The sequence below is a fragment of the Pecten maximus genome, chromosome 3 (genome assembly GCF_902652985.1).
Source record: "Pecten maximus chromosome 3, xPecMax1.1, whole genome shotgun sequence".
NCBI lineage: Eukaryota > Metazoa > Mollusca > Bivalvia > Pectinida > Pectinidae > Pecten > Pecten maximus.
Window position 1 is genome coordinate 15,513,888 of NC_047017.1, and position 25,401 is coordinate 15,539,288.

The 25,401-nt window shown below is 35.6% G+C and overlaps 2 protein-coding genes across 4 annotated transcripts; both read left to right on the forward strand.

Annotated features, from left to right (window-relative positions):
- The first annotated feature begins 93 nt into the window (after positions 1-93).
- Positions 94-17,786, forward strand: LOC117323337 (JNK1/MAPK8-associated membrane protein-like). Of its 2 annotated transcripts, XR_004531710.1 has the most exons (8): positions 94-244; positions 5,045-5,118; positions 5,280-5,434; positions 8,333-8,536; positions 9,267-9,436; positions 10,043-10,119; positions 10,634-14,361; positions 17,660-17,786. XR_004531710.1 is itself a non-coding variant. In XM_033878486.1 (7 exons), the coding sequence occupies exons 1-7, from the start codon at positions 145-147 to the stop codon at positions 10,853-10,855; spliced, it is 1,002 nt and encodes a 333-aa protein (XP_033734377.1). In that variant the 5' UTR covers positions 94-144; the 3' UTR covers positions 10,856-15,067. The 2 variants fall into 2 exon arrangements, 1 of the variants encoding a protein (XP_033734377.1); XM_033878486.1 differs by lacking the exon at positions 17,660-17,786 and having other exon boundaries at positions 10,634-15,067.
- LOC117323338 (phosphatidate cytidylyltransferase, mitochondrial-like) lies at positions 16,080-24,132 on the forward strand. 2 transcript variants are annotated; one of them, XM_033878487.1, is made up of 2 exons: positions 16,080-16,131; positions 22,330-24,132. In XM_033878487.1, the coding sequence occupies exon 2, from the start codon at positions 22,728-22,730 to the stop codon at positions 23,718-23,720; it is 993 nt and encodes a 330-aa protein (XP_033734378.1). In that variant the 5' UTR covers positions 16,080-16,131; positions 22,330-22,727; the 3' UTR covers positions 23,721-24,132. The 2 variants fall into 2 exon arrangements, with proteins under 2 accessions (XP_033734378.1, XP_033734379.1); XM_033878488.1 differs by lacking the exon at positions 16,080-16,131 and adding an exon at positions 21,118-21,182.
- The last annotated feature ends 1,269 nt before the right edge of the window (positions 24,133-25,401 follow it).

A 25,401-nucleotide genomic window follows, 5' to 3' on the forward strand; every position in this document is an offset into this window, starting at 1 on the left:
TCCAAACAAGAAGAGTTCGAAATGAAAACCTAGGTCAGACAAATGTTTTACTTGAAGAGAAAATAATTTGACCAACACAAGCGTTAGGAGGCTCATCAAAAGGAAACTAAAGACTTTAGGGATGAGGAAAAAGAGAAAAATGACATGATGCCGTTTGAAACATCGGCCAAAAGTAGGCCATACAGCGAATTTCTGAAATCATGTTTTCTAATGGCGATCTTCGGTATTTCGTTTGCAGAGAAAGGTAACGTTATGAAAACCTTTTTATCAATAGCCTACTGTAGATCATAATATGAATGAAGGCAAAGCCTTAGAAGAGCGCAGCTACACTGAAACACAGGGACATGCGAATAACAGTCTAAGAACTTGTACTACATTTAAAGATTTTTAGATTATTTTTTTGTCATTATTTTTTTAATTATGCTACATTGCGTCTGCAAAATATGCTACAAAGTATGCCAATAATATGTCCTAATACATCCCCCATTCCAAAACAAAAAAACACAAAAAACAACAACAACATGTAAACACCTTGTAAAATTAACAATGCATTACACCTATACGTATATCGGCTGAAATTTTTATTGTTTGTCCTGATGTGACTAGCATTGTCTTCACTTTACATTGCCGGATTCCAGATTATCGCACATATCATATCCGTGATGACATGTGCACTGCATATAATGACATCATTATGCTACTGCCACATTGCATATGCTACTAACAACGTAATCGAACCCGTGACCCTTACTTACTGGCCTGCCACTCTACCGACTAAGCTAAAGGAAAAATTCCCCATCACCGACACTAGAAGCAAGGCGGCCGTATCACTATGTACACTATTTACAATTAAAATCTGCCCCACTATTCTCACTTTTCAAACATGTTCATCTCGAACACACATTAACCCAGGTTTTATCCCCAACGAAGCCTCTCATTTTCTAAAACTTGATCTCGGAGTGGTCAACGGCACCAAATATAACAGAAAAGCAAGTAGTCTCCACCAGGATCGAACACGCGACCCCCGGTTTACTAGTCAGCCGCTTTGTAGACGAGCAAAAGGGCTAGAAGGCAACCGTATCACTATATAAACTATTTGCGATTAAACTTGCGACGTATATTATATTTTGTTTTATGAATGTTTTGGGTTTTGGTTCTGTTTTTGTTTTGTTTTTGAAGCACGGACATATATTAGTATGTATATCTAAATCACCCACTTAGACTATTATTTGAAATATATTATAAACATCGAGGTTTTTAATTTGAAGTGAATGCGTATTGAACAAGTTGTGAAAAACAGGTTTCGTTTTCCACACATAGAAATAAATTACAAAGTCTGTTTTCTCCTGTAAATGTTGGTATACGTAACGTCCTCACTGTATGCTTAGACAATGAGGATTATAACGTGGAAGTTTGTAATAGAACATCATATAGATTTTGGAAAGATACACGTCTCTAGATAGACTAATACAAACAGAATGAAATCTCCTCATTCACATGTTTTGATACACGCTGTACAATGATAACTTGTGCTATATATTTTTTCATTATGCCTTGTTAATCACAATATCTAGTAATTTAAGGCCAGGGTGTAAAGAGGTCGGCACAGTAAGATTTTTTTTTTATTATGAAGTTTTCTTAATAAAACACAAGTTTTGATAAAATTCTATAATAAAAAATGCAAAAACTACTGCAGTTAATGCAATCTATACCCACTTAGAAAATACAGAAGATATTGAATTGTTTCCCTTAAATTATCACATATTTCAAAGACATCTGGAAGACGAAAAACTCTTAAAATATATGGGCTTAGAAAGGGCGGGAATCATTGGCGAAATCTTTGACGTTGAATTCTTATGACGTCACGCTTGACGACAACAGCACCATTCTGAATGGGATGTTCAACTCAGTAATATTTCAGGGTTTTCGGTTGTAACCTTGAAATTTGTGCTTACAGTGCTGTTATCTAATGATAATACAATTAAAAACTGTTCTATATAATGCACATGTGCAGCAAAATAACCTCTTAGTCCACTCTCGCATCCAATTTGATCAGCACCGAAACTGGGAGGGTTCAGATTTAGGTAACTAACAAAATATCTCAAGCCAATCAAATTCGCAAAATACATTTACCTCGTCAGTCAAAAGAAAAATAGAAATGATAACTTTTAAATGAATCATGCCTTTGACATGGGCTGTGTGGATATTTCGAGAATTAAGTAATTTGAACTAACTTTCAGTTATTTGTTTCGACGAGAGAGAAACCAGTCAGATCTCGTCGTGTAGGGAATGAGATTTCAAACATGGCTGCCTCTATTGGAGGCGCGCGACTTTTCCCGCGGGACACAATTTCAATGTTGAAGGGGTATAGATTTGATTGGAAATATAGCTTATACATATGTTGTCTTAAAGAGAGCTTTGCTCTCGCGCCCTTTGGGCGCGATGGGCTTCGCTCTTATCATTATACAGTTATACGTGCACACATTCATCGACTAATCGATGCTAAGCCAATTAATCGGTTCATAGCTTCATTCAAGATGGGAATTTCCCTTTATTTCAATGGATAGAGCAATGGGTCTGCATGCCTGCCAAAGGGATAAATGCTTTACATGCTTGATCCCCAGTACTAGTGGAGGCACTCTGTTTTACTTGCTTGCATGTTAATCTGAATTATGGCTAACTCGTACCCTTTCCAACCTGTACCCAAACAAACTCGTACCCAAAATTGGCGGACTCGTACCCAAAATTGGTGGACTCATACCCAACGTTGGCGGAGTCCTATCTAAAAGTGGCGGACTCGTACCCAAAGAAATTGGCGAAGTCGTACCCATCTTACAAAAATAATTCAAATGAAATTGACGTCCTTTTAATGAAAAATTATATAGAATTAAATATATATATATATCGGTGTACTAATGAGCAACCAGGGAGTGTCTAGTGACTTTTGCACTCCCAGGAATTCGTTAATTAATATGTTTTGATTATTTTTTTCTGTAACATACAAATTGTACTTATATCTAACATTGTGCCAACATTTTATTGCAATCGGACGAGTGTATATCAATGTATTTTGATACTGAATCCAGCCTTCGGTGATCACTTCACTGTCCATGGGATATGTTATTTACAGAATTTCAAATCTGAAACCTGAAATAAAATACTTACAAAAACTTATTATTTCATCATGACCATGAATACATACATACAATTTCGAAGTGATCAATAAATATATATATACATTAATATTGAATATAACAATCATTGAGACAAGTGATCATCTATCCGTGACTCCGCCCACCTGTGGTGTTGTCTAATTGGATTAGTTTATATAACTTGGCGCCTGTCTAGCTGTCAACTAACCCGCGTCTCCGCCTTCTTGTGTTCAATGGAAGACGATGACAGGTGACGAAAGCTATCAATAGGTGGAGTCACGTAACTAGCAAATGTTTGTCCCACACCATCAGTTTGCTTATTTCTATTTCAATATAAAAAGAATATCCTCTTGCTACCAGAAACATAAAAAATAAAGTCAGTTTAATACCAAATGTAATATATTCTCCAGTTTGTACTGCTGCAACAACACGTGTACAAAAATGACCTTTTGTTGCCCGAGTGAAACTACATAATACGTACGATTGGCTTTTTGAAATATTAGTTCTATAGATATGAGTTGTGCATTTTTGGGTAGTTTTTTTTTACACATTTCGTGAAAAGAGGTCGGCCCTGAAAAGGGCCGTTTTGAGAAAAAATAGCCGTACATAAGTGTTACCCGTGTTCATTTTATGGAAAATGGTTTTGCTAGTGCGCGGTTTTAGTTTACACTGCACTAGCATCATCGGCGGCCACGCGGTTTCAGATGTACGACACATGTGTTTTTTGCCGGTATCCATAAAAAAGGACAACAAAGAAAACAAAAATTGGTCATTGTTCATTTTGTCAGATTGAAATCATAGTATTGAAAAAAATACAAGCTGACTGGCTTCATGTACATACGACATGATACGTGTAGTGCATGTTTCTACATAGAATTTATGTACCAAAAATAACGAGATACATGCTGGAATAGAACAAAAAAAACATTTTTACTATCAAACAATCTTTAATATTCTTTATTATTTTAATTGAAATAGAAGGGTACGGGTTCGCCACACTTGGGTACGAGTTCGCCTGTTTTTGTGGGTATGACTTCATCAAAATTTGGGTACGGGTTTGTGGGTACGACTTTGAATGGGTACGAGTTAACTGTCTCCCGTTAATCTGATGATGGTGGGCTATATAATCATCTTGAAACCATCATCTGTCCATCCATTGTCAGTCCTTAAACAATTCATATTTCATATGTATGTTCCATTTGGTACCTGTACTTGTGCCTTTAAGTTTTGATTTTAGTGCAAATCAGAAAAACAATTTATAGTATGGTGTTGGTGATGGCATTTAGATCCATTGCTCAAGAAGTATAAGTCAAACTTAAACCAAACTTGGTATATAGTTAGATTACAACTGCAGTTGACATCTCAGCATAGCCTTTATCGTCCCAGAATTTATGAGTGAAATTAGAGATGCATGCAGTCTGGACTTCAGTTTTTGCGTTTAGCTCAGTTTTTAGCTCACCTGGCCTGAAGGGCCAAGTGAAATTAATTATGCTGTGTTGTCATCTGTCATCCGTCGTACATTGTCAACTTTTCATTCAAACAACTTTTTCTCAAGAACCAAGATGTCCAGAGACCAGATATTGGGCCTGTAGCAAGCTGGGGGTGAAGGGCTACCAAGTTTGTTCAAATGAATGACATTGTTTGTAATATGTTTGTTATCAATATTCCTTAGTTGATGAGATCAAGAAGAAGAAGAGAAAAGTAGAGAAAAGATCTTAAGAGATCAATTAATTTTTTATTAAAAGCAAGGTCATTCAATGATGGGTGCGCATGCCATGATCTCTTTTGGATCTTGTCTTAATCAGTTTCTGTTCACACATCATATTTTAAAGTCTTTTGGAAAGGGAAGATTGAATTATATTGTATTTTCTAATTTTGTAATTTTATTCTAGTTTCAGTTGTGAAATGTCCTGGATTGTATTGTGGAAGGAAGGATACAGGCGAGGGAACATACTCACAATGTGGGGTAAGGCAGTTATAACATACTTCTGATGGAGGAGCTATAAGTTATATGTGTGACCTGAACTTTGTTATAGCATGAAGTATTTTCTATAGCAAATAAGCTAATATAGGAATTATTGAGATCTGTGCTGTGAACATGTCTAGATTTGTGTTGTTGGTTTGCAGGCATGTCCTAGAGGTTACCAGCCAGATTCCAACACCATCTGTCAACAATGTGAGGACTCGCCGAAGTTTTATGACTGGCTCTACCTCGGCTTCATGGCATTACTGTCCCTGGTCTTTCACTGGTTCTTCATTGACTTCACAAATAAACGGAAGAGGTACAACAAAGACATATCCCTTTGTCTTGGTACAACAAAGACATATCCCTTTGTCTTGGTACAACAAAGACATATCCCTTTGTCTTGGTACATCAAAGACATATCCCTTTGTCTTGGTACAATGAACACATATCCCTTAGTCTCAGTACAACAAACACATATCCCTTAGTCTCAGTACAACAAACACATATCCCTTTGTCTCGGTACAACAAACACATCCCTTTGTCTCGGTATATTAAACACATCCCTTTGTCTGGGTACAACAAAAACATATCCCTTTGTCTCTGTACAACGAACACATATCCCTTTGTCTTGGTACAACAAACACATATCCCATTGTCTCTGTACAACAAACACATATCTCTTTGTCTTGGTACAACGAACACATATCCCTTTGTCTAGGTACAACGAACACATATCCCTTTGTCTAGGTACAACAAACACATATCCCTTTGTCTAGGTACAACAAACACATATCCCTTTGTCTTGGTACAACAAACACACATCCCTTTGTCTTGGTACAACGAACACACATCCCTTTGTCTTGGTACAACGAACACACATCCCTTTGTCTTGGTACAACAAACACATATCCCTTTGTCTTGGTACAACAAACACACATCCCTTTGTCTTGGTACAACAAACACACATCCCTTTGTCTTGGTACAACGAACACACATCCCTTTGTCTTGGTACGACAAACACACATCCCTTTGTCTTGGTACAACGAACACACATCCCTTTGTCTTGGTACGACAAACACATATCCCTTTGTCTTGGTACAATAAACACATCCCTTTGTCTTGGTACAACGAACACACATCCCTTTGTCTTGGTACAACAAACACATTTCCCTTTGTCTTGGTACGACAAACACACATCCCTTTGTCTTGGTACAACAAACACACATCCCTTTGTCTTGGTACGACAAACACATATCCCTTTGTCTTGGTACAATAAACACATCCCTTTGTCTTGGTACAACGAACACACATCCCTTTGTCTTGGTACAACAAACACATTTCCCTTTGTCCTGGTACAACAAACACATATCTCTTTGTCTTGGTACAACAAACACACATCCCTTTGTCTTGGTACAACAAACACACATCCCTTTGTCTTGGTACAATGAACACACATCCCTTTGTCTTGGTACAACAAACACACCTCCCTTTGTCTTGGTACAACAAACACATATCCCTTTGTCTTGGTACAACAAACACACCTCCCTTTGTCTTGGTACAACGAACACATATCCCTTTGTCTAGGTACAACGAACACATATACCTTTGTCTAGGTACAACAAACACATATTCCTTTGTCTTGGTACAACAAACACATTTCCCTTTGTCTTGGTACAACAAACACATATCTCTTTGTCTTGGTACAACGAACACACATCCCTTTGTATTGGTACAATAAACACATATTCCTTTGTCTTGGTACAACAAACACACATCCCTTTGTCTTGGTACGACAAACACACATCCCTTTGTCTTGGTACAACAAACACACATCCCTTTGTCTTGGTACAACAAACACATATCCCTTTGTCTAGGTACAACAAACACACATCCCTTTGTCTTGGTACAACAAACACATATCTCTTTGTCTAGGTACAACGAACACACATCCCTTTGTCTTTGTACAACAAACACATATCTCTTTGTCTAGGTACAACGAACACATATCCCTTTGTCTAGGTACAACAAACACGTCCCTTTGTCTTGGTACAACAAACACATTTCCCTTTGTATTGGTACAATAAACACATATTCCTTTGTCTTGGTACAACAAACACATTTCGCTTTGTCTTGGTAAAATAAACACATATCCCTTCGTCTTGGTACAACAAATGCATATTCCATTGTCTTGGTACAACGAACACATATCCCTTTGTCTTGGTACAACGAACACACATCCCTTTGTCTTGGTACAACAAACACATATCCCTTTGTCTTGGTACAACAAACACACATCCCTTTGTCTTGGTACAACAAACACACATCCCTTTGTCTTGGTACAACGAACACACATCCCTTTGTCTAGGTACAACAAACACATATCTCTTTGTCTTGATACAACGAACACACATCCCTTTGTCTAGGTACAACAAACACATATCTCTTTGTCTTGGTACAACAAACACATATTCCTTTGTCTTGGTACAACAAACACATATCTCTTTGTCTTGGTACAACGGACACACATCCCTTTGTATTGGTACAATAAACACATATTCCTTTGTCTTGGTACAACAAGCACACATCCCTTTGTCTTGGTACAACAAACACATATCCCTTTGTATTGGTACAATAAACACATATTCCTTTGTCTTGGTACAACAAACACATATCCCTTTGTCTAGGTACAACAAACACATGTCCCTTTGTCTTGGTACAACAAGCACACATCCCTTTGTCTTGGTACAACAAACACATATTCCTTCGTCTTGGTACAACAAACACATTTCCCTTTGTCTTGGTAAAATAAACACATATCCCTTCGTCTTGGTACAACAAATGCATATTCCATTGTCTCGAAACAACTAACACATATCCCTTTGTCTCTGTTTGACAATCATTTGTAGCTTAGATAGTAACATGACACCATGAAGTGAAATTGATAAATTAAATGGTTCACTATTAGTTGTTTTTAAATATTTTAATTTATTTTGAAAGTAAGACATGTCCATTAAAATAAAATCTAAAGATAATGTGCAAGAAAAGTCATGTAAGATTTTGTGGCCAATAATGTCTTAATTTTCAGTTCTAGAATTGATTGAGAATTATTTAGGAATTTTGTAAGCATATATCCCTGATCAATTATTTCAGTTTATTTATTTGTCAGATGTAAATATATACAGTAAACAGATGTACATAACATTTTTGCTGACAGGACTCTGATCATACTTCATGTGAGTGCATTATTGGAGTGTGTACTAGCAGCCATTTTGACCCTTTTACTTGCCGATCCATTGGGGTCCATCAACATCCGATCATGTACAGTCCATGAGCTGTCCGACTGGTATACAATGCTGTATAACCCGAGTCCAAACTACACCACCACCCTTCACTGTACACAGGAAATAGTCTACCCACTGTAAGTATAATTACCAGCCACTTAAGTGCTACCTAGTTTATTTTTCTTCAAATAAGCCTCTGTTCCCTAATAAGCTTCTGTTGGCAAATAATCCCCTGTCCACAAATAAGTCCCCTTCTTCAATTTTTGCTGAATCACTCATTTTGAATAAGTAAGCTAAAAGTAGTTCACAAATAAGCCCACTCCATACTTTAATACTAAACTTTTATACTGGAGAGGGGGTTTATTTGAGAATAAATATGGTACATCTAAAAAGACTTATACCTGATTTCTGATCAAAAATCCTTCTGTAATACAAAATCACCAGTCGTTAGTCACATTAGACAGGTGGTCGTTATAAAGAGGTTCGTTACATAGTAAAATCTCACAGGGAATCTAATAAAAATTGGTCATTATAGACAGGCAGTCATTATATACAGGTGGTCGTTAGAGCAGATTTGACTGTACTATATATAATTAAACTAATCACTAGACAGGTAATGGTTTATTTTGTAATTTTGATAAAAAATCTTTATTTGTTTAGTTTACTGTAGAAACAGCATTTGACTGGATCATTACAGTCCTTTCCCTATGTCACTACATGTTACGGTAGCCATTGGAGGGTAGAAAATTTAATACTGGCTACATTTTCAGTTAGGGTAGCATGATAGTTAAGTTCATATAAAAATGGAGAAATATTGTTGCTTATGTTTTAGAGAATTTTGAAATAGTTTCCACAATATGCCCACAGGTACACTATCTCGATGATCTACTATGCGTTCTGTCTGGTTCTGCTGATGTTGGTGAGGCCATTCGTGTCCTACAAGTTTGTCCAGAGTCGAGGCACCAAGTCCATATATGCTGCCCTCTACTTCCTCCCCATCCTCATTGTTCTCCAGGCTGTGTTTGGGGGACTTCTCTGTAAGTACTTAAAATGCAGTTCCAACTTTTCTCTTTTTAGTACACTTGTAGCCTTATAATACTAGCCGCAATATACTGCTCGGCTAGAGAGATCTTCTCTTTAGCTCGTCGGTTGAGCGTAAGACTAGTAAGCCAGAGGTCCCGGGTTCGATACCTAGCGGAGTCAGTCATTTAAATTTAATTAATCATGCGCTCTGTTACACACTTAGATGTGATTCTGTGCATTTTTGGGTATAAATTGCTTACCACAATGTATTGGGTCTTATGATGTAGCAAGTTTGCTACATCACAAGGCCCCGAATGGTAGCTGCACATTACTTATTTGTCTATGGAAGGCATTTTGATGTAGCAAATTTTCTGCATCGAGAAAGCCTTCCAATGCTACCATTCATGGCCTTTTGAGTTAGGCAGTCTAATTTTATACTGAACAGGGTATTCCCACCATTTCTATTATCAAAATGACCACAGGAAAGATATTTTGATGCTTAACAATACTTTTGAAATTTACAAAGAGTTCTTAAAAGGTACGGAACAGTCACAAATTTTACAATTTGTTTAGAATATCCCCAAATGAATACCTAAGAGGTTGTTTTCTTAATATTTCAGATTATGCTTTTCCATACATTGTAATAGTACTTTCTGTGATCACGAATGCAGTGTTTTTATCCAGTATATCTGAACAGGTAAGTTCTGTTATTGTATTGAAAGATAGGGATATTCCATCCTTAAGGTAGTCAAACAAATCAGTAAAACCAGAAAGGCTGCACTGTGTGTTGGCTTTAGAGAATGTTGACCACAAATTTAAATGTGAAATATCTCAAATTCTTCATCCTATTTATAATTTTTTTTTTTGCGATTACCGTCCCATATTGAACATCGGCAGAGAGAAAGTAATGTCAGAGCTTAACATCAAGCTTTCTAAGTAAATGTAAGACTGTTAAAAAATATAATAAACATATATATATAAAAAATTGCAAAATGTAGTATTGTATACTAAATAAGCCCCTTACTCTAGTGTGAAATTTTAGCTCTGAAGTTTTGTGGAAGGCTTATTTGCGAATGATATTTTAATTACTGTTTTAAAATTGAAAATCCTGTAAAAAGAAAGGGCTTATTTGTGAACGGGAAATTTTATTGGCAGATAAATACAGTATCTAATTATATATAGTATCCAATTTGTTATTTCCTTATTTCCAGAAATTTAAGCCTTTAGTCAAGGAAGCATTCCTAAATGTGAGAAACTTGACAATTCTAGCAGGACATTGGTTTCTCCATGCATATGGTATAATTGCCATGACACAGCTCAATGACCCCAAGTTCTATGGGTCACTGCTGGCACTGGTGCCATTTCCTGTCATGTTTTACATTCTGACGGTGAGATTCACGGATCCTGACCGAAATGTCCAGGACATGTCCTGACAGTATGCCTCAAGACCTGGGTATAGACCAATGGCACGACGCAGGGGAGGTGGGCTGAGGTTCCCCTCAGCAACAAGCTAGACGTTCACACTCGCCACAGAGGACGAGGGCTGAGGGTCCCCTCAGCAGGAAGCTAGACGTTCACACTCGCCACAGAGGAGGTGGGCTGAGGGTCCACTCAGCAGCAAGCTAGACGTTCACACTCAACACAGAGGAAGAGGGTTGAGAGTCCCTTTAGCCGTAAGCTAGACTCACACTTCCTTCAAAGGGGGAGGGCTGAGGGTCCCCTCAGCAGCAAGCTAGACATTCACAATCAACACAGAGGAGGGGCGAAGGGTTCCCCTCACCACACTAGGCTTTCACTCCACTCAGACAGCTCAGAAACATACCTTTCATCATTCTTTTTCACAGGTTCAGGGGGGTATTCCAAAATTGTTACGATTAGTGGTGAAAATTTTTGACAAAAAGAAGAGAATAGGATGTATTTTGAATTGATCTCAAAGATATCATTTCTGCTAGTCAAGGTTACAATCCACCTCTTCAGGAGTTGGCTGATCACAACTCTTTGCTAGCAAAGAAGTAAAATAAAGAATCTTGATCTGACTGTAATCCATATGATTCTAATTACAAAATGTACATGTAAATTTTTTTTCAGCTAACTTGTAATCGTGGTATAGCTGTGACCCTTTTTAGACACCATATATTAGCAGACTTTTGTTTATTTTTGTGTAAATTATTACAGATTTCCCATTAATACATAGCCTGTAGATCTATCAACAAGTGTTACTTAAATGTCTTGCATACACGTTTACACCCAACTTTTTTTTTTTTTTTTTTTTTAATTTCCATTCAATCTATAACTCGTTTTCTGTTAATATTGATTATTATATATAATTACTAAATCATGTTTTGACTACTGATATCAATTCGATACTCCAAGTTTATATACTGTATTTTATAATCCATATTTAGATTCTCTTTGGAATTTCATTAGGAAGAAAAGTTATGTACAAGGTACTTAGGATGTTGATAATTGAGCGTCCTGTAAATTTCAGCTTGCAATTTTAAAATATCCATCTCTCACATGGTAACATAAAATGGTTATGAAATGGATTTGAAAAATCACAGCTTTAAAATAATTTATAGAAATAAAATAACAGAAAATTGAACTTCAATTTTGATCTAAAGAACTTTTTCTACGAGTGTTGCAACAGAAAATATTTGTGTATGTATTTCTGAAGTACATGTACTGTGTTTTAGGGTAGTTTAGCCATCTGTCCTCTAGTGGGTAGTGTCGGAGTGTGACCTATGAAAATATTTATAAGAGTGTCGTTGGTCTGATCGAAGCATTGCAAATTAACTGTACGTAATTATGTGCTGTGTAGAATGGATAAAGAGAATATGTCAGAATACATCAAGAAACTTGTATGATTTCCTTGGACTACATATACTGTAACATCAAATATTTTTGATGATGTCAAATTTTGTGGTATTACAACCACTTTCCTTTTTCCCCAAAACACCAATTTATTGGTACATGATATCAAGGTATGATAGAATGAAAGTAACTTTGTATCAAATTAAAAAAAATTTCAAAGAGATATAAATTTCTTGAATATGAGTACAAATAAAATCAACAAAAATAAGAGCCTACAAAAAGTGACTTCATGGCAAAGTTCCATAATATTCTATGGTTATCAATCTGTTGATAAAAAGTCATCAAAACAGAAAAAACAAGAAAAGAAGAAAGAATCCATCTTCATGGTGCATCTTGCAATACTGTGGTATGATTCTCCCTCAATGTTTCCATGGTTTTACGTATAATGTATTCTAGGAAAGATGTATTTCACACAGATACGTACAATTATACCCAAGTAATTTAATTAGCAATGCTGTGCCCAGTGTCTTGAGGATGCAAAAAGTTACATGTTGTTATAGTTTTGTAAATGTTTTCATGTATAAATTGTGATGGTTCATAATATAATATGACCAAATCTTGCTACCAAGTAAATTCAGTATCTAAAACTTTTTTCTTTCTTTTTTTTTTCAAGCATAAACCTCTAGGAAGGATTAAATTTACTAATCCATCATCAGATATGTAGATATGTCTGTAAAAAAACAGTTCATAAAGAATCTTGGTGTTTTTTTTGTTTTTTTTTAGTATTAATAATCTTTTTTTTTTCCATGTCTTTCTGCATCAACTGCTATTTTTTATATGCCCATCAGATTTGCTGGTATAACACAATGGCATCATTCGTTTGTCTGGCATAAACTTTTGATTGTCTGAAGATCTCTTACATTTTTGGACTGATATTTTTTAAACTTGGTATGCGTAATGATCATGAAATGTACTGGTATTAAAATTGTGTTTCCCTGAAAGGAATTTTTATTTGACTATTTTTGCAAAAGTTATTGCCCTTCAATTATTTCAGTACATGTATTTTATTTTATGCAACATTTTTTGCCCAATTTCGTTGAAACTTCATAAACTTTATATTTATGATACAAAGTTGTGTTTCCCTGAATGGCATTTCGAATAAAAAAAAATTCTTTCAGTATTTGATTTTCTGTACGAAGATTTCATACATTTTCCGACTGACTTCTTTGAAATTTGGTAGGATTTATAATCATGATATATATTTGTGTTTCCTTGTATGGCTTATTGATTCAGATATTTTTGCAAAAAGAATTGCCCTTTATTTATTTCAGAGAGAAAAATTCAAGGCAATTACTTTCAAAATTTTCTGTATTCAATATTAAAACAGACTTATTGTAAATTCTTGAGAAGTTTTTGTCATCGTGTAAGGGGTTGTCATACATAAATTGATGAAAATGTTACAACTTACTGTCAGTCATGAATATATATCATGACCAAGGAAACCTTAGGTCCTAGATGTATTGTATAACATGTTTCATTCCACTGTATATATGCAAATGCTGACTTTGAGAGTGAAGGGTTTGCTTCATCAAGAAAAGCAATTATGTAAATGTTTTCAGATTGTTTTTACTAGTAAATCAATGATTAGAACAATTTATTTTAATGCTTCATTGTACACATATTTGCTGTATTTATAACTATATGTCTTCTGTATACATAAGTTGGTACATTTTATGTTCCCACATGTACATGTAGGTATTGTTGGCAACAACACATTTTTCTAATGGTTTAATTAATGGCTGTTTAAATCAATATATAAATTCAGTGTCTGGTGCATAGATATATACATGTATATATAGCAAAATCAGAAAGACTAGCATAAGTGTTTTCATTTCAATTATAAGATATGCTTTACATTTTCATACTTCATTTGGCAAAACAATTTCTAAAGTGTCTTAAGATTTAATATGAAAATACTTCTACTTTATAAATCAAAGTGTTTCTGACTCTGGTATTACCAGGGTATCTATATACAATGTACACATGTACAGTATTTATGTTTTATTGCCTTTCATAGTAAAATTTTCTCTGATCAATTTTGATGGTACTGCCTTAATTGGTGAGGTCAGTATGGTGTTATAATGGACTAAAAACTGAATCAAAGGTTTTTGATTTTTATATCAGATAAGAAACTTGTTTGCAAAATCATGGAATTGCATTATATTTATGTTAATTGAGCATGACAACAGGAAATTTACAATGGGGCATTGAGATGTCACAATGATATCATTGAGATGTCACAATGATTAGTATGTACATGTAGTACAATATTGACTTAGTGTTTCTAAAAATAGATAAATCGGGTCAATATCTCAAAATATTGACCTTCATATGACCGTGTTTTAGTAATTGAGAGTTGCTTAAAGTCGGAGCATATCCAATATTCCATGATAACTATACAAAATGCTGAAAATGAAATGGGCAGTTATTTCTTATGTGTGAAATTTCTCTTGTAAAATTGACATAATAGATTAATTTGGTTTGATTTAATTAATTCATTTACAGATTTTCAATTCTAAATTATGATACTACTTTGTTTCCAATTTGTGCAAATCTCTTATTAAAATGATTTGTTCGATGTTACATATTTATTATCATGTTTAAAGGATTAACTTTCTTCATTGAAAACTGTTGTGCTGGCAAATTGCTTATATTGCTATGTATGGAAACGTTTCATTTTCATGAATTTTTTATTTTTTTTTGGATAGTTTATCAATTTTTACTGTTGTAATAATTTGTGTATGTATTGAATAAAGGCATTTACATAATATGTACCAATCTTATGGTGTTTGTCTGAATTACAAAGAGGTTTGAAATTGGATATCAGGGTTTATTACATTTTTACCAGTGAAATATTTAAAATTATTCATTCTATAAAAGTGAGATTTTTCACTAGTAAAATATATCACTTTTTCTGATTTGACCAATCAGAATACTGCCTACAAACGACAATGTGGAAAATTAAGATGCATATAGCTCTGTCATGTATATATGACGTCATAATGCAAGATAGAATACATAATGTCGCAATCTGGCGTATTTGTGAGTCCTTGACAGGGACTGGACCACAATTAATTCTAGAAAGATTAAGTAATAAACAGAAAATCTAACAGTATCTTCAGTAATACCAAAAGATATATTTCAATGATGTGGCTAAAATTTTGATACGCACGTGAAAAATATCAAAATATGTTTTAGCCACACTCGTGAAATATATTTGGTATTACTGAAGACACTGTTAGATATCCTCTATATCAAAAGCACCATAGCGGCTTGATGTGTTTATTATAATTATAATGATCCAGAATGAAAAATTACAATTATAATATATATAAGTGATCTCAGTTTTTATACTTTTCATTCTGGGTCATAGACAATAATAAGACATCTAGGGGATGGACCCTGGAATTACTTTTTCATACTGAATGATGGGAACGTTATAAGCCCCGGTGATATGCATCAAGTGGACATATCTCATGACTTTCAGCTGAACTTGTTAAAGCTCAGGGATGAATGACATTGATCCACTGATGAAATTTGTAAAAAAAATCTCGCAAAATAATAACAACTAAATTAAGAATGTATATATTGTCATCAATGATATATCTAGACTTATATATACATTGTATATAGGTGTAAATCCGGTGAAACACCGGAATTATAAATAGCTTGTAGGTCCTAGTCATGCGAAAAAAAAAATAATAAAAAATCCGGAATGGAGCCATCGTAATCTGATTTTATTATTACACAAAACGCAGTAGAGTTACCTCCCATAGCCGGCGCTGCAGACTACAGACCTACACCGAGTCTGCCTACACCAAACTAGAAGTAAGCACCTGTAAGTTGATATTTTCATTCCTTTATTGGATTCTGGGTTACCTGAAACGATTTTGTGGTTACTACAGAATTGATCATTGCTCCACGTTATGATGACATAGTGAAATGGGATTCAAACACAATCCCAGTCGAATATCGTTTTGGTTGAAAATGACCTTTCGTGCCGTTGGGTTACGAAAGATAAACATCACAACGTTAGATGTTAGTTTCCAATCATAAGACTTATCAACAAGTTATAATAGTTTGTTTATTATTCTTTTTACCAAACAGCTCCACATATTTCGTGATTGATATTCTTCTAAATCAAGCAAACTGTTGAACCGAGTCCTGTATCAGCAGTCTACAGTACAGTAGACTAGTTAGATGATGTAATCAATCTTTAATCAATTCTGTATATCAATTACTAATAGTCTAGTGGCATCGTATAGATTATAGCATTGACCATGGAATTGCAGCCCTGTGCTCGTGCTCTTCTTTCAGAAGTTATCGCTACAAAAGTTACATAATCATGATATAATGTTAACACAGTATATCTCTACACTCCGGCCTAGAGACATGTACTGTACCTGTGATATGGGAGTTGGAACATTTTAAAACCAGATTACATTGATGAGACGTATGACTTACATCTAGGTTGTGTTATCAAAAATAGTAGAATAGGTGGGGTCAAATACAACAGGCAAAGAAAACCTCAATTTCATCTTTTTATTGTCGACCGGTTTCGCCCGTGGGCTTCATCAGGACAAAACAGAGAATATACAGTAGAAGTTATATTTTTTTTCATGAAAAGAAAGAAAACTGGTGAAATGGCAAGTGTCATTCCCACTATGCCACCTGAACACATATAGGCAGGACATCCAGTTGAACGTTGTTTTATTATCAATATAAGAAGTCAAATCACTATTTCTCAGATTTTAGTCTGAAGGGTCAAAACATGAATGCTAGTCGTTTCGGTAACAAGTCGTTTCGGTAGCAAGTCGTTTCGGGAGTCCCGAAAAGTCTCGGGTCGTTTCGGTACATACGCGAGATTTTTTCGGGACTTCGGTAGGTCGTTTCGGTACTAATAAAACAATGCAGATTCTATCATTTTTGTGTTTTCATTGCATTTTAAGTGACTATAATTGCATCAACAATCTATTATTGGTATATAATGCTTACTAGCCACGACTCGGGTTAATGTCCCTTACAACGTTTACTGTAGACTACCACGTGATAACGTTTAATGATCTACACAAAAACAGCAAAATTCTTGCTAAGTTTTTTTTTTATTAATATCAAACAATCATAATATATCATCCATAACAATAATATCGATAATTAGTATAACTCGATATTACAAATCAACAACAAATATACATTGGGCCAACGTCGGCATACGACCGTCGCGTTTGTGCTGTTACCGGATCGGGAAGGATCAGAAACACGTCCTATACATTATACTTGATCGATTAGGGAAAAAAATACATATATTATATGGATAACTGGAGCATTTTGGATTAAGGTATTAAGGCATGAGAAGAAGGGGAGAGGTATGGTGTTATAATGGACTAAAAACTGAATCCAAGTTTTTAGCTCACCTGGACCGAAGGTCCGGTGAGCTTATGTCATGGTGCGGCGTCCGTCGTCCGTCCGTCCGTCCGTCCGTCCGTCCGTCCGTCGTCCGTCCGTCAACATTTGCTTCAAATCGCTACTAGTCAAAAAGTTCTTATTGGATTTTTACCAAATTTGGTCAGAAACATCCTTGGCAGAAGGGGATCAGAATTTGCATAAATGGTGGCTCTGACCCCCCAGGGGCCGGAGGGGCGGGCCCAATAGGGGAAATAGAGGCAATTCCTTTAAATCGCTACTAGTCATAAAGTTATGAATGGATTTGAACCCAATTTGGTCAGAAACATCCTTGGGGGAAGGGGAACAGATTTTGCATAAATGGTGGCTCTGGCCCCAAAGGGGCCAAAAGGGCGGGGCCCAATAGGGGAAATAGAGGTAATTCCTTTAAATCTCTACTTGTCATAAAGTTATGAATGGATTTGAACCCAATTTGGTCAGAGACATCCTTAGGGGAACGGGAACAGATTTTGCATAAATGGTGGCTCTGACCCCGGAGGAGCCAAAGGGGCGGGGCCAAATAGGGGAAATAGAGGTAATTCCTTTAAATCGCTACTTGTCATAAAGTTATGAATGGATTTGAACCCAATTTAGTCAGAAACATCCTCGGGGGAAGGGGATCAGATTTTGCATAAATGGTGGCTCTGACCCCAAAGGGGCCAAAGGGGCGGGGCCCAATAGGGGAAATCGAGGTAATTCCTTTAAATCTCTACTAGTCATTAAGTTATGGATGGATTTGAACCCAATTTGGTCAGAAACATCCTTGGGGAAAGGGGAACAGATTTTGCATAAATAGTGACTTTGACCCCCGATGGGCCAAAGGGGTGGGGCCCAATAGGGGAAATAGAGGTAATTCCTTTAAATCGCTACTAGTCATAAAGTTATGAATGGATTTGAACCCAATTTGGACAGAAACATCCTTGGCAGAAGGGGAACAGATTTTGCATAAATGGTGACTCTGACCCCCGAGGGGCCAAAGGGGCGGGGCCCAATAATGGAAATAGAGGTAATTCCTTTAAATTGCTACTTGTTATTAAGTTATCAATGGATTTGAACCCAATTTGGTCAGAGACATCCTTGGGGGAAGGGGAACAGATTTTGCATAAATGGTGACTCTGACCCCAAAGGGGCCAAAGGGGCGGGGCCCAATAGGGGAAATAGAGGTAATTCCTTTAAATCGCTACTAGTCATAAAGTTATGAATGGATTTGAACCCAATTTGGTCAGAAACATCCTTGGGGGAAGGGGAACAGATTTGCATAAATGGTGACTCTGACCCCAAAGGGGCCAAAGGGGTGGGGCCCAATAGGGGAAATAGAGGTAATTCCTTTAAGTCGCTACTTGTTATAAAGTTATGAATGGATTTGAACCCAATTTGGTCAGAAACATCCTTGGGGGAAGACGAACAGATTTTGTATAATTGGTGACTCTGACCCTGAGGGGCCAAAAGGGTGGGGCCCAATAGGGGAAATCGAGGTAATTCCTTTAAATCGCTGCTAGTCATAAAGTGATGAATGCATGCATGTTCTCAAAACAATTCTTGAGGTCTTTCAGACCTTAGAGAGTCTGGACTTCATTAATCTTTAAAGCAGTTCGGATTCCCACACTATAACCATATATAGCATTGTTAGAGATTTACAAATAAAACAAATAGAATATGAACATTATTTTGACATTTGGTCTAATCCAACCAGGTGAGCGATACAGGCCCCATGGGCCTCTTGTTTGATTTTTATATCAGATAAGAAACTTGTTTGCAAAATCATGGAATTGCATTATATTTATGTTAATTGAGCATGACAACAGGAAATTTACAATGGGGCATTGAGATGTCACAATGATATCATTGAGATGTCACAATGATTAGTATGTAGTACAATATTGACTTCGTGTTTCTAAAAATAGATAAATCGGGTCAATATCTCAAAATATTGACCTTCATATGACCGTGTTTTAGTAAATGAGAGTTGCTTAAAGTCGGACCATATCCAATATTCCATGATAACTATACAAAATGCTGAAAATGAAATGGGCAGTTATTTCTTATGTGTGAAATTTCTCTTGTAAAATTGACATAATAGATTAATTTGGTTTGATTTAATTAATTCATTTACAGATTTTCAATTCTAAATTATGATACTACTTTGTTTCCAATTTGTGCAAATCTCTTATTAAACTGATTTGTTTTATGTTACATATTTATTATCATGTTTAAAGGATTAACTTTCTTCATTGAAAACTGTTGTGCTGGCAAATTTTGCTTATATTGCTATGTATGGAAACGTTTCATTTTCATGAATTTTTTTTTTTTTTTGGATAGTTTATCAATTTTTACTGTTGTAATAATTTGTGTATGTATTGAATAAAGGCATTTACATAATATGTACCAATCTTATTGTGTTTGTCTGAATTACCAAGAGGTTTGAAATTGGATATCAGGGTTTATTACATTTTTACCAGTGAAATATTTAAAATTATTCATTCTATAAAAGTGAGATTTTTCACTAGTAAAATATATCACTTTTTCTGATTTGACCAATCAGAATACTGCCTACAAACGACAATGTGGAAAATTAAGATGCATATAGCTCTGTCATGTATATATGACGTCATAATGCAAGATAGAATACATACATGTAATGTCGCAATCTGGCGTATATTTGTGAGTCCTTGACAGGGACTGGACCGCAATTAATTCTAGAAAGATTAAGTAATAAACAGAAAATCTAACAGTATCTTCAGTAATACCAAAAGATATATTTCAATGATGTGGCTAAACGTGAAAAATATCAAAATATGTTTTAGCCACACTCGTGAAATATATTTGGTATTACTGAAGACACTGTTAGATATCCTCTATATTAAAAGCACCATAGCGGCTTGATGTGTTTATTATAATTATAATGACCCAGAATGAAAAATTACAATTATAATATATATAAGTGATCTCAGTTTTTATACTTTTCATTCTGGGTCATAGACAATAATAAGACATCTAGGGGATGGACCCTGGAATTACTTTTTCATACTGAATGATGGGAACGTTATAAGCCCCGGTGATATGCATCAAGTGGACATATCTCATGACTTTCAGCTGAACTTGTTAAAGCTCTGGGATGAATGACATTGATCCACTGATGAAATTTGTAAAAAAAATCTCGCAAAATAATAACAACTAAATTAAGAATGTATATATTGTCATCAATGATATATCTAGACTTATATATACATTGTATATAGGTGTAAATCCGGTGAAACACCGGAATTATAAATAGCTTGTAGGTCCTAGTCATGCGAAAACAAAAAATAAAAAATCCGGAATGGAGCCATCGTAATCTGATTTTATTATTACACAAAACGCAGTAGAGTTACCTCCCATAGCCGGCGCTGCAGACTACAGACCTACAGAACACCGAGTCTGCCTACACCAAACTAGAAGTAAGCACCTGTAAGTTGATATTTTCATTCCTTTATTGGATTCTGGGTTACCTGAAACGATTTTGTGGTTACTACAGAATTGATCATTGCTCCACGTTATGATGACATAGTGAAATGGGATTTAAACACAATCCCAGTCGAATATCGTTTTGGTTGAAAATGACCTTTCGTGCCGTTGGGTTACGAAAGATAAACATCACAACGTTAGATGTTAGTTTCCAATCATAAGACTTATCAAAAAGTTATAATAGTTTGTTGGCTAGTTTGTTTATTAATCTTTTTACCAAACAGCTCCACATATTTCGTGATTGATATTCTTCTAAATCAAGCAAACTGTTGAACCGAGTCCTGTATCAGCAGTCTACAGTACAGTAGACTAGATGATGTAATCAATCTTTAATCAATACTGTATATCAATTACTAATAGTCTAGTGGCATCGTATAGATTATGGCATTGACCATGGAATTGCAGACCTGTGCTCTTCTTTCAGAAGTTATCGCTACAAAAGTTACATAATCATGATATAATGTTAACACAGTATATCTCTACACTCCGGCCTAGAGACATGTACTGTACCTGTGGTGTGGGAGTTGGAACATTTTAAAACCAGATTACATTGATGAGACGTATGACTTACATCTAGGTTGTGTTATCAAAATAGTAGAATAGGTGGGGTCAAATACAACAGGCAAAGAAAACCTGTCGACCGGTTTCGCCCGTGGGCTTCATCAGGACAAAACAGAGAATATACAGTAGAAGTTATATTTTTTTTTCATGAAAAGAAAGAAAACTGGTGAAATGGCGAGTGTCATTCCCACTATGCCACCTGAACACATATAGGCAGGACATCCAGTTGAACGTTGTTTTATTATCAATATAAGAAGTCAAATCACTATTTCTCAGATTTTAGTCTGAAGGGTCAAAACATATGTCAAATAGACATGTTCCTTCAGTCCAAAGAGTCAAACATGATAGGTAAACTAAAATTCATGACATAACCGGGTAGGTCTCTAGTACGACTCTCGTGGCAATTTTATAATTTCCTATACGTGCTATTATTAGTGATTTCTTTCATAAGAATTTCAAAATTATAATTAACTGCACCAGTTTTGGAAAGTTACCTTCAATAAAGTGTTTTCACTGATGTTTTTTGTAGGTTTTACTTGTGGATATCAATGATCCTGAAAGCCCATGGCAATAATCGATGGGAAGACACAGTAAGATTCAGCTTCAGGTCCTAAGCCTTTACAAGGAGTTCCTCAGGCTGTCTAAACAGAAACCAGGGCTGGACACATATATTCGTAGTGAATTCAAGAGAAATGCTAAATCCATACCAAGGACCGACATCCTCCACATAGAACACACTTTACGACGTGGCCAAAGGCAGCTTAAAATGTTTCAAGGAGAACATGTTAAGGGCATGAATGTATTTACAGGCGTTGAAGATTCTGATAAAAAATGAACTGACGCCAATAAATTGTGTCATTGACGACTTAGAATCCGATCAGTTTCAGTGAACTTCTTGAACTGGCAAAACTTTTTTGAGTATTAACAATGGCAAAATTTATATATCCCAAATTTGGACCCGCAAATTCAATTTATCAGAGAGTTTTGAACAATTTCCCAAGTGGAATGCAGATGGCATTTGCTTATGGATCTGGTGTGTTTAAGCAAAAGGGACAAAATGATACAAAGCAAAATATGATGGACTTCATCTTTGTTGTCGACGACCCTTTGACTTGGCATCGGCATAATCTCAAACAAAATGCAGATCACTACTCGTTCCTGAAAAGGTATGGACCAAATATTATATCAGCATTTCAGGAGTCGTCAGCAGGGCTGTATTTTAACCCAATGGTTCCATTTGAAGACAGACTTATTAAATATGGTGTTATTAGTAACAGGGCAATGGCACGTGACCTCATAAATTGGCGCCATCTGTACATAAGTGGCCGTCTTCATAAACCTGTGATGATGGTAAAATCACCTGAGGACCCAGCTGCCAATGAAGCCCTTAAAATCAACCTTCGGAGTGCAGTCCATACTTCGTTAATACTTCTTCCAGACAAATTCTCCGAGGTGGAGCTGTTTACACAAATAGCCTCTCTGTCCTACACTGGTGATATTCGGATGTCATTCGGTGAAGATCAAAATAAAGTTGACAACATCGTAAATGCCAGTCTTAACAATTTCCGAATTCTATACAAGCCTATTTTAGCAGATACTGGCTACCTTTCCTGGGATGAAAAGAGAAAATGTTTTGAACAAGAATACAGCTATCCTGCCCGCCGCTATCATTTGGATTATGTTCCTGAAAATGTCCTGCGGAAAATTACTCGGCGTGATGTTGAGACTATAGATGATATGAGGAATGCTCTGGCAAAGGATACTCAATGCAACATTGTCCTACAAGAATCTCTGCAGCAAATTGTCAATCGATCCAGCAAAACGCAGAGTTTTAAAGGAATTTTTACGGGAGGATTGTCCAGATCTTCAAAATATGGAGCCAGTAAAGTTCAAAAGTGGTTTAACAGTCGTAAAAATTAAACAGTTCTTAAAAATGTGACACCTTTAATTTTGTGAATTCATGGTGACTGCTGTAAGTTCAACTACTTGACATATATTTGATGCCTGGTATAAAATTTAGTTTTGCTTGAAAGTTTGTGATCACATGATCGTAAAAAGAAAATGTATTCCGATATATATATGGATATGTACATACTTTGGTAAAAATACTATGTTCCCATCATGTTTATGTTATATTAAAAAGAAGTGAACTTGATTACAAGTACCATTACATCTTTTCAAAAAAGTGCTATGCATTTTAGTTTTTCAATGACATTCAGCCTACACCTGAGTCAAGCTGCCTACAAAGTATTGACATTTCAAGTTGCTTTCAATGATCCATTTCCCTTAATTATAAAAAAATAATATGTGATGACATTAAAATTTACTTGTTTCCATTCTTTACCTCTTTTGACTATATATCTACCTTTTAACCCAATATGATTTCCCTTAACACCACTAGAAGCAAAGTTATTAAGTATACAAAATGTACTGGAATTCGATTGTCAGTACACCATCTATTAACAAAAATATATGTAAATAGGGGACATGTTCGTTTATACAGACAAACCGGTTTGTCAGTTTTTTAAATGTAATATTTTCGAACACATATCTTGACGGACCTGCACATGTTAATACAGACCTTGGAAGTCTTTGTCAAGGCTCGTCTGAAAACTATATAATCACCAGGTCCTTGTTTATTTCATAAATGAACAACACTGGTCCAACGTTAACTGGTCCAACCATTTGACCCACAAAAACGAAAATGACAAAGTCCTGTTTTTCAGATAAAGATCGTACCATTAAGTCAGTTTAAATTACAGCTATGTCGGGAACATGATACTGAATTTACAGAGGTGGACATGAACATCATATTGAGTTGGCTCCCTTGAACAATGTTGATTGCCAGAGACAAAGTACTGAATAATTTGATGAATGAATAATTGACCTAAAGAAGTATTTCATATTATCACCTCTCAACATGTCTTCATGTGCATACAAATTTGTATGAAGGACTTGAGAGAAAAAGTTATCATGGAGAATAGTAAAACTCTGCACACTTTCATCCCTCCATTAGGGAAAGAAAACTATAGATTTTCAAAGTCACTATTTTTAAAAATGCCCAATTCCCTCGACAAATCAGTAGTTAAAGGCGTAGGTCAGATATTAGGTCACATTAAATTATTTGTCAGCATTTTAGACAGAGATATCTGATCCAGAGTGATCAGGCTTTTGGCTTAATTGTTTACCCTCATGAAAGGATGCTTAATGCTGTGATGATATATATATGTACAGCATTCATCTTTCTGCCAGTTCAGTGTCAACTTTTCTTTTCACCCTATTAAAAACTTCTCAAAAAGCAATAGGCCAAGGTTCATGAAGGTCGTGAAGTAGTATGCTGGCATTGATGGTGAGGAGAATGGCATATGTTACAACAGTTAAATGACTTCTCAATGGCAGAGACACAAGGTCAAGAGTAAACACAAGTGTACCTTGGTGTAAGGTAACATGGGTCAAATCTGTTTGAATCTTAAATAATTTATGTATAATTTGTTCCTACATAGGAAAGTTATGGTATTGAACATGTTACATTTACTCAAAACACCCATAGCCTAATTAGGTTCAATATTCCAACTGAGTTCACTTTAAGCTGCAGATCAGG

What these genes read in the sequence shown, in the direction of transcription:
- LOC117323338 (XM_033878487.1), top strand. Translation starts at nt 22,728, where the DNA reads ATGGCAAAATTTATATATCCCAAATTTGGACCCGCAAATTCAATTTAT.
- LOC117323337 (XM_033878486.1), top strand. Translation starts at nt 145, where the DNA reads ATGATGCCGTTTGAAACATCGGCCAAAAGTAGGCCATACAGCGAATTT. An exon ending in TATTTCGTTTGCAGAGAAAG is followed by an intron (nt 245 to 5,044) that starts GTAACGTTATGA and finishes ATTTTATTCTAG; the next exon opens with TTTCAGTTGTGAAATGTCCT. An exon ending in TTCACAAATAAACGGAAGAG is followed by an intron (nt 5,435 to 8,332) that starts GTACAACAAAGA and finishes TTTTGCTGACAG; the next exon opens with GACTCTGATCATACTTCATG.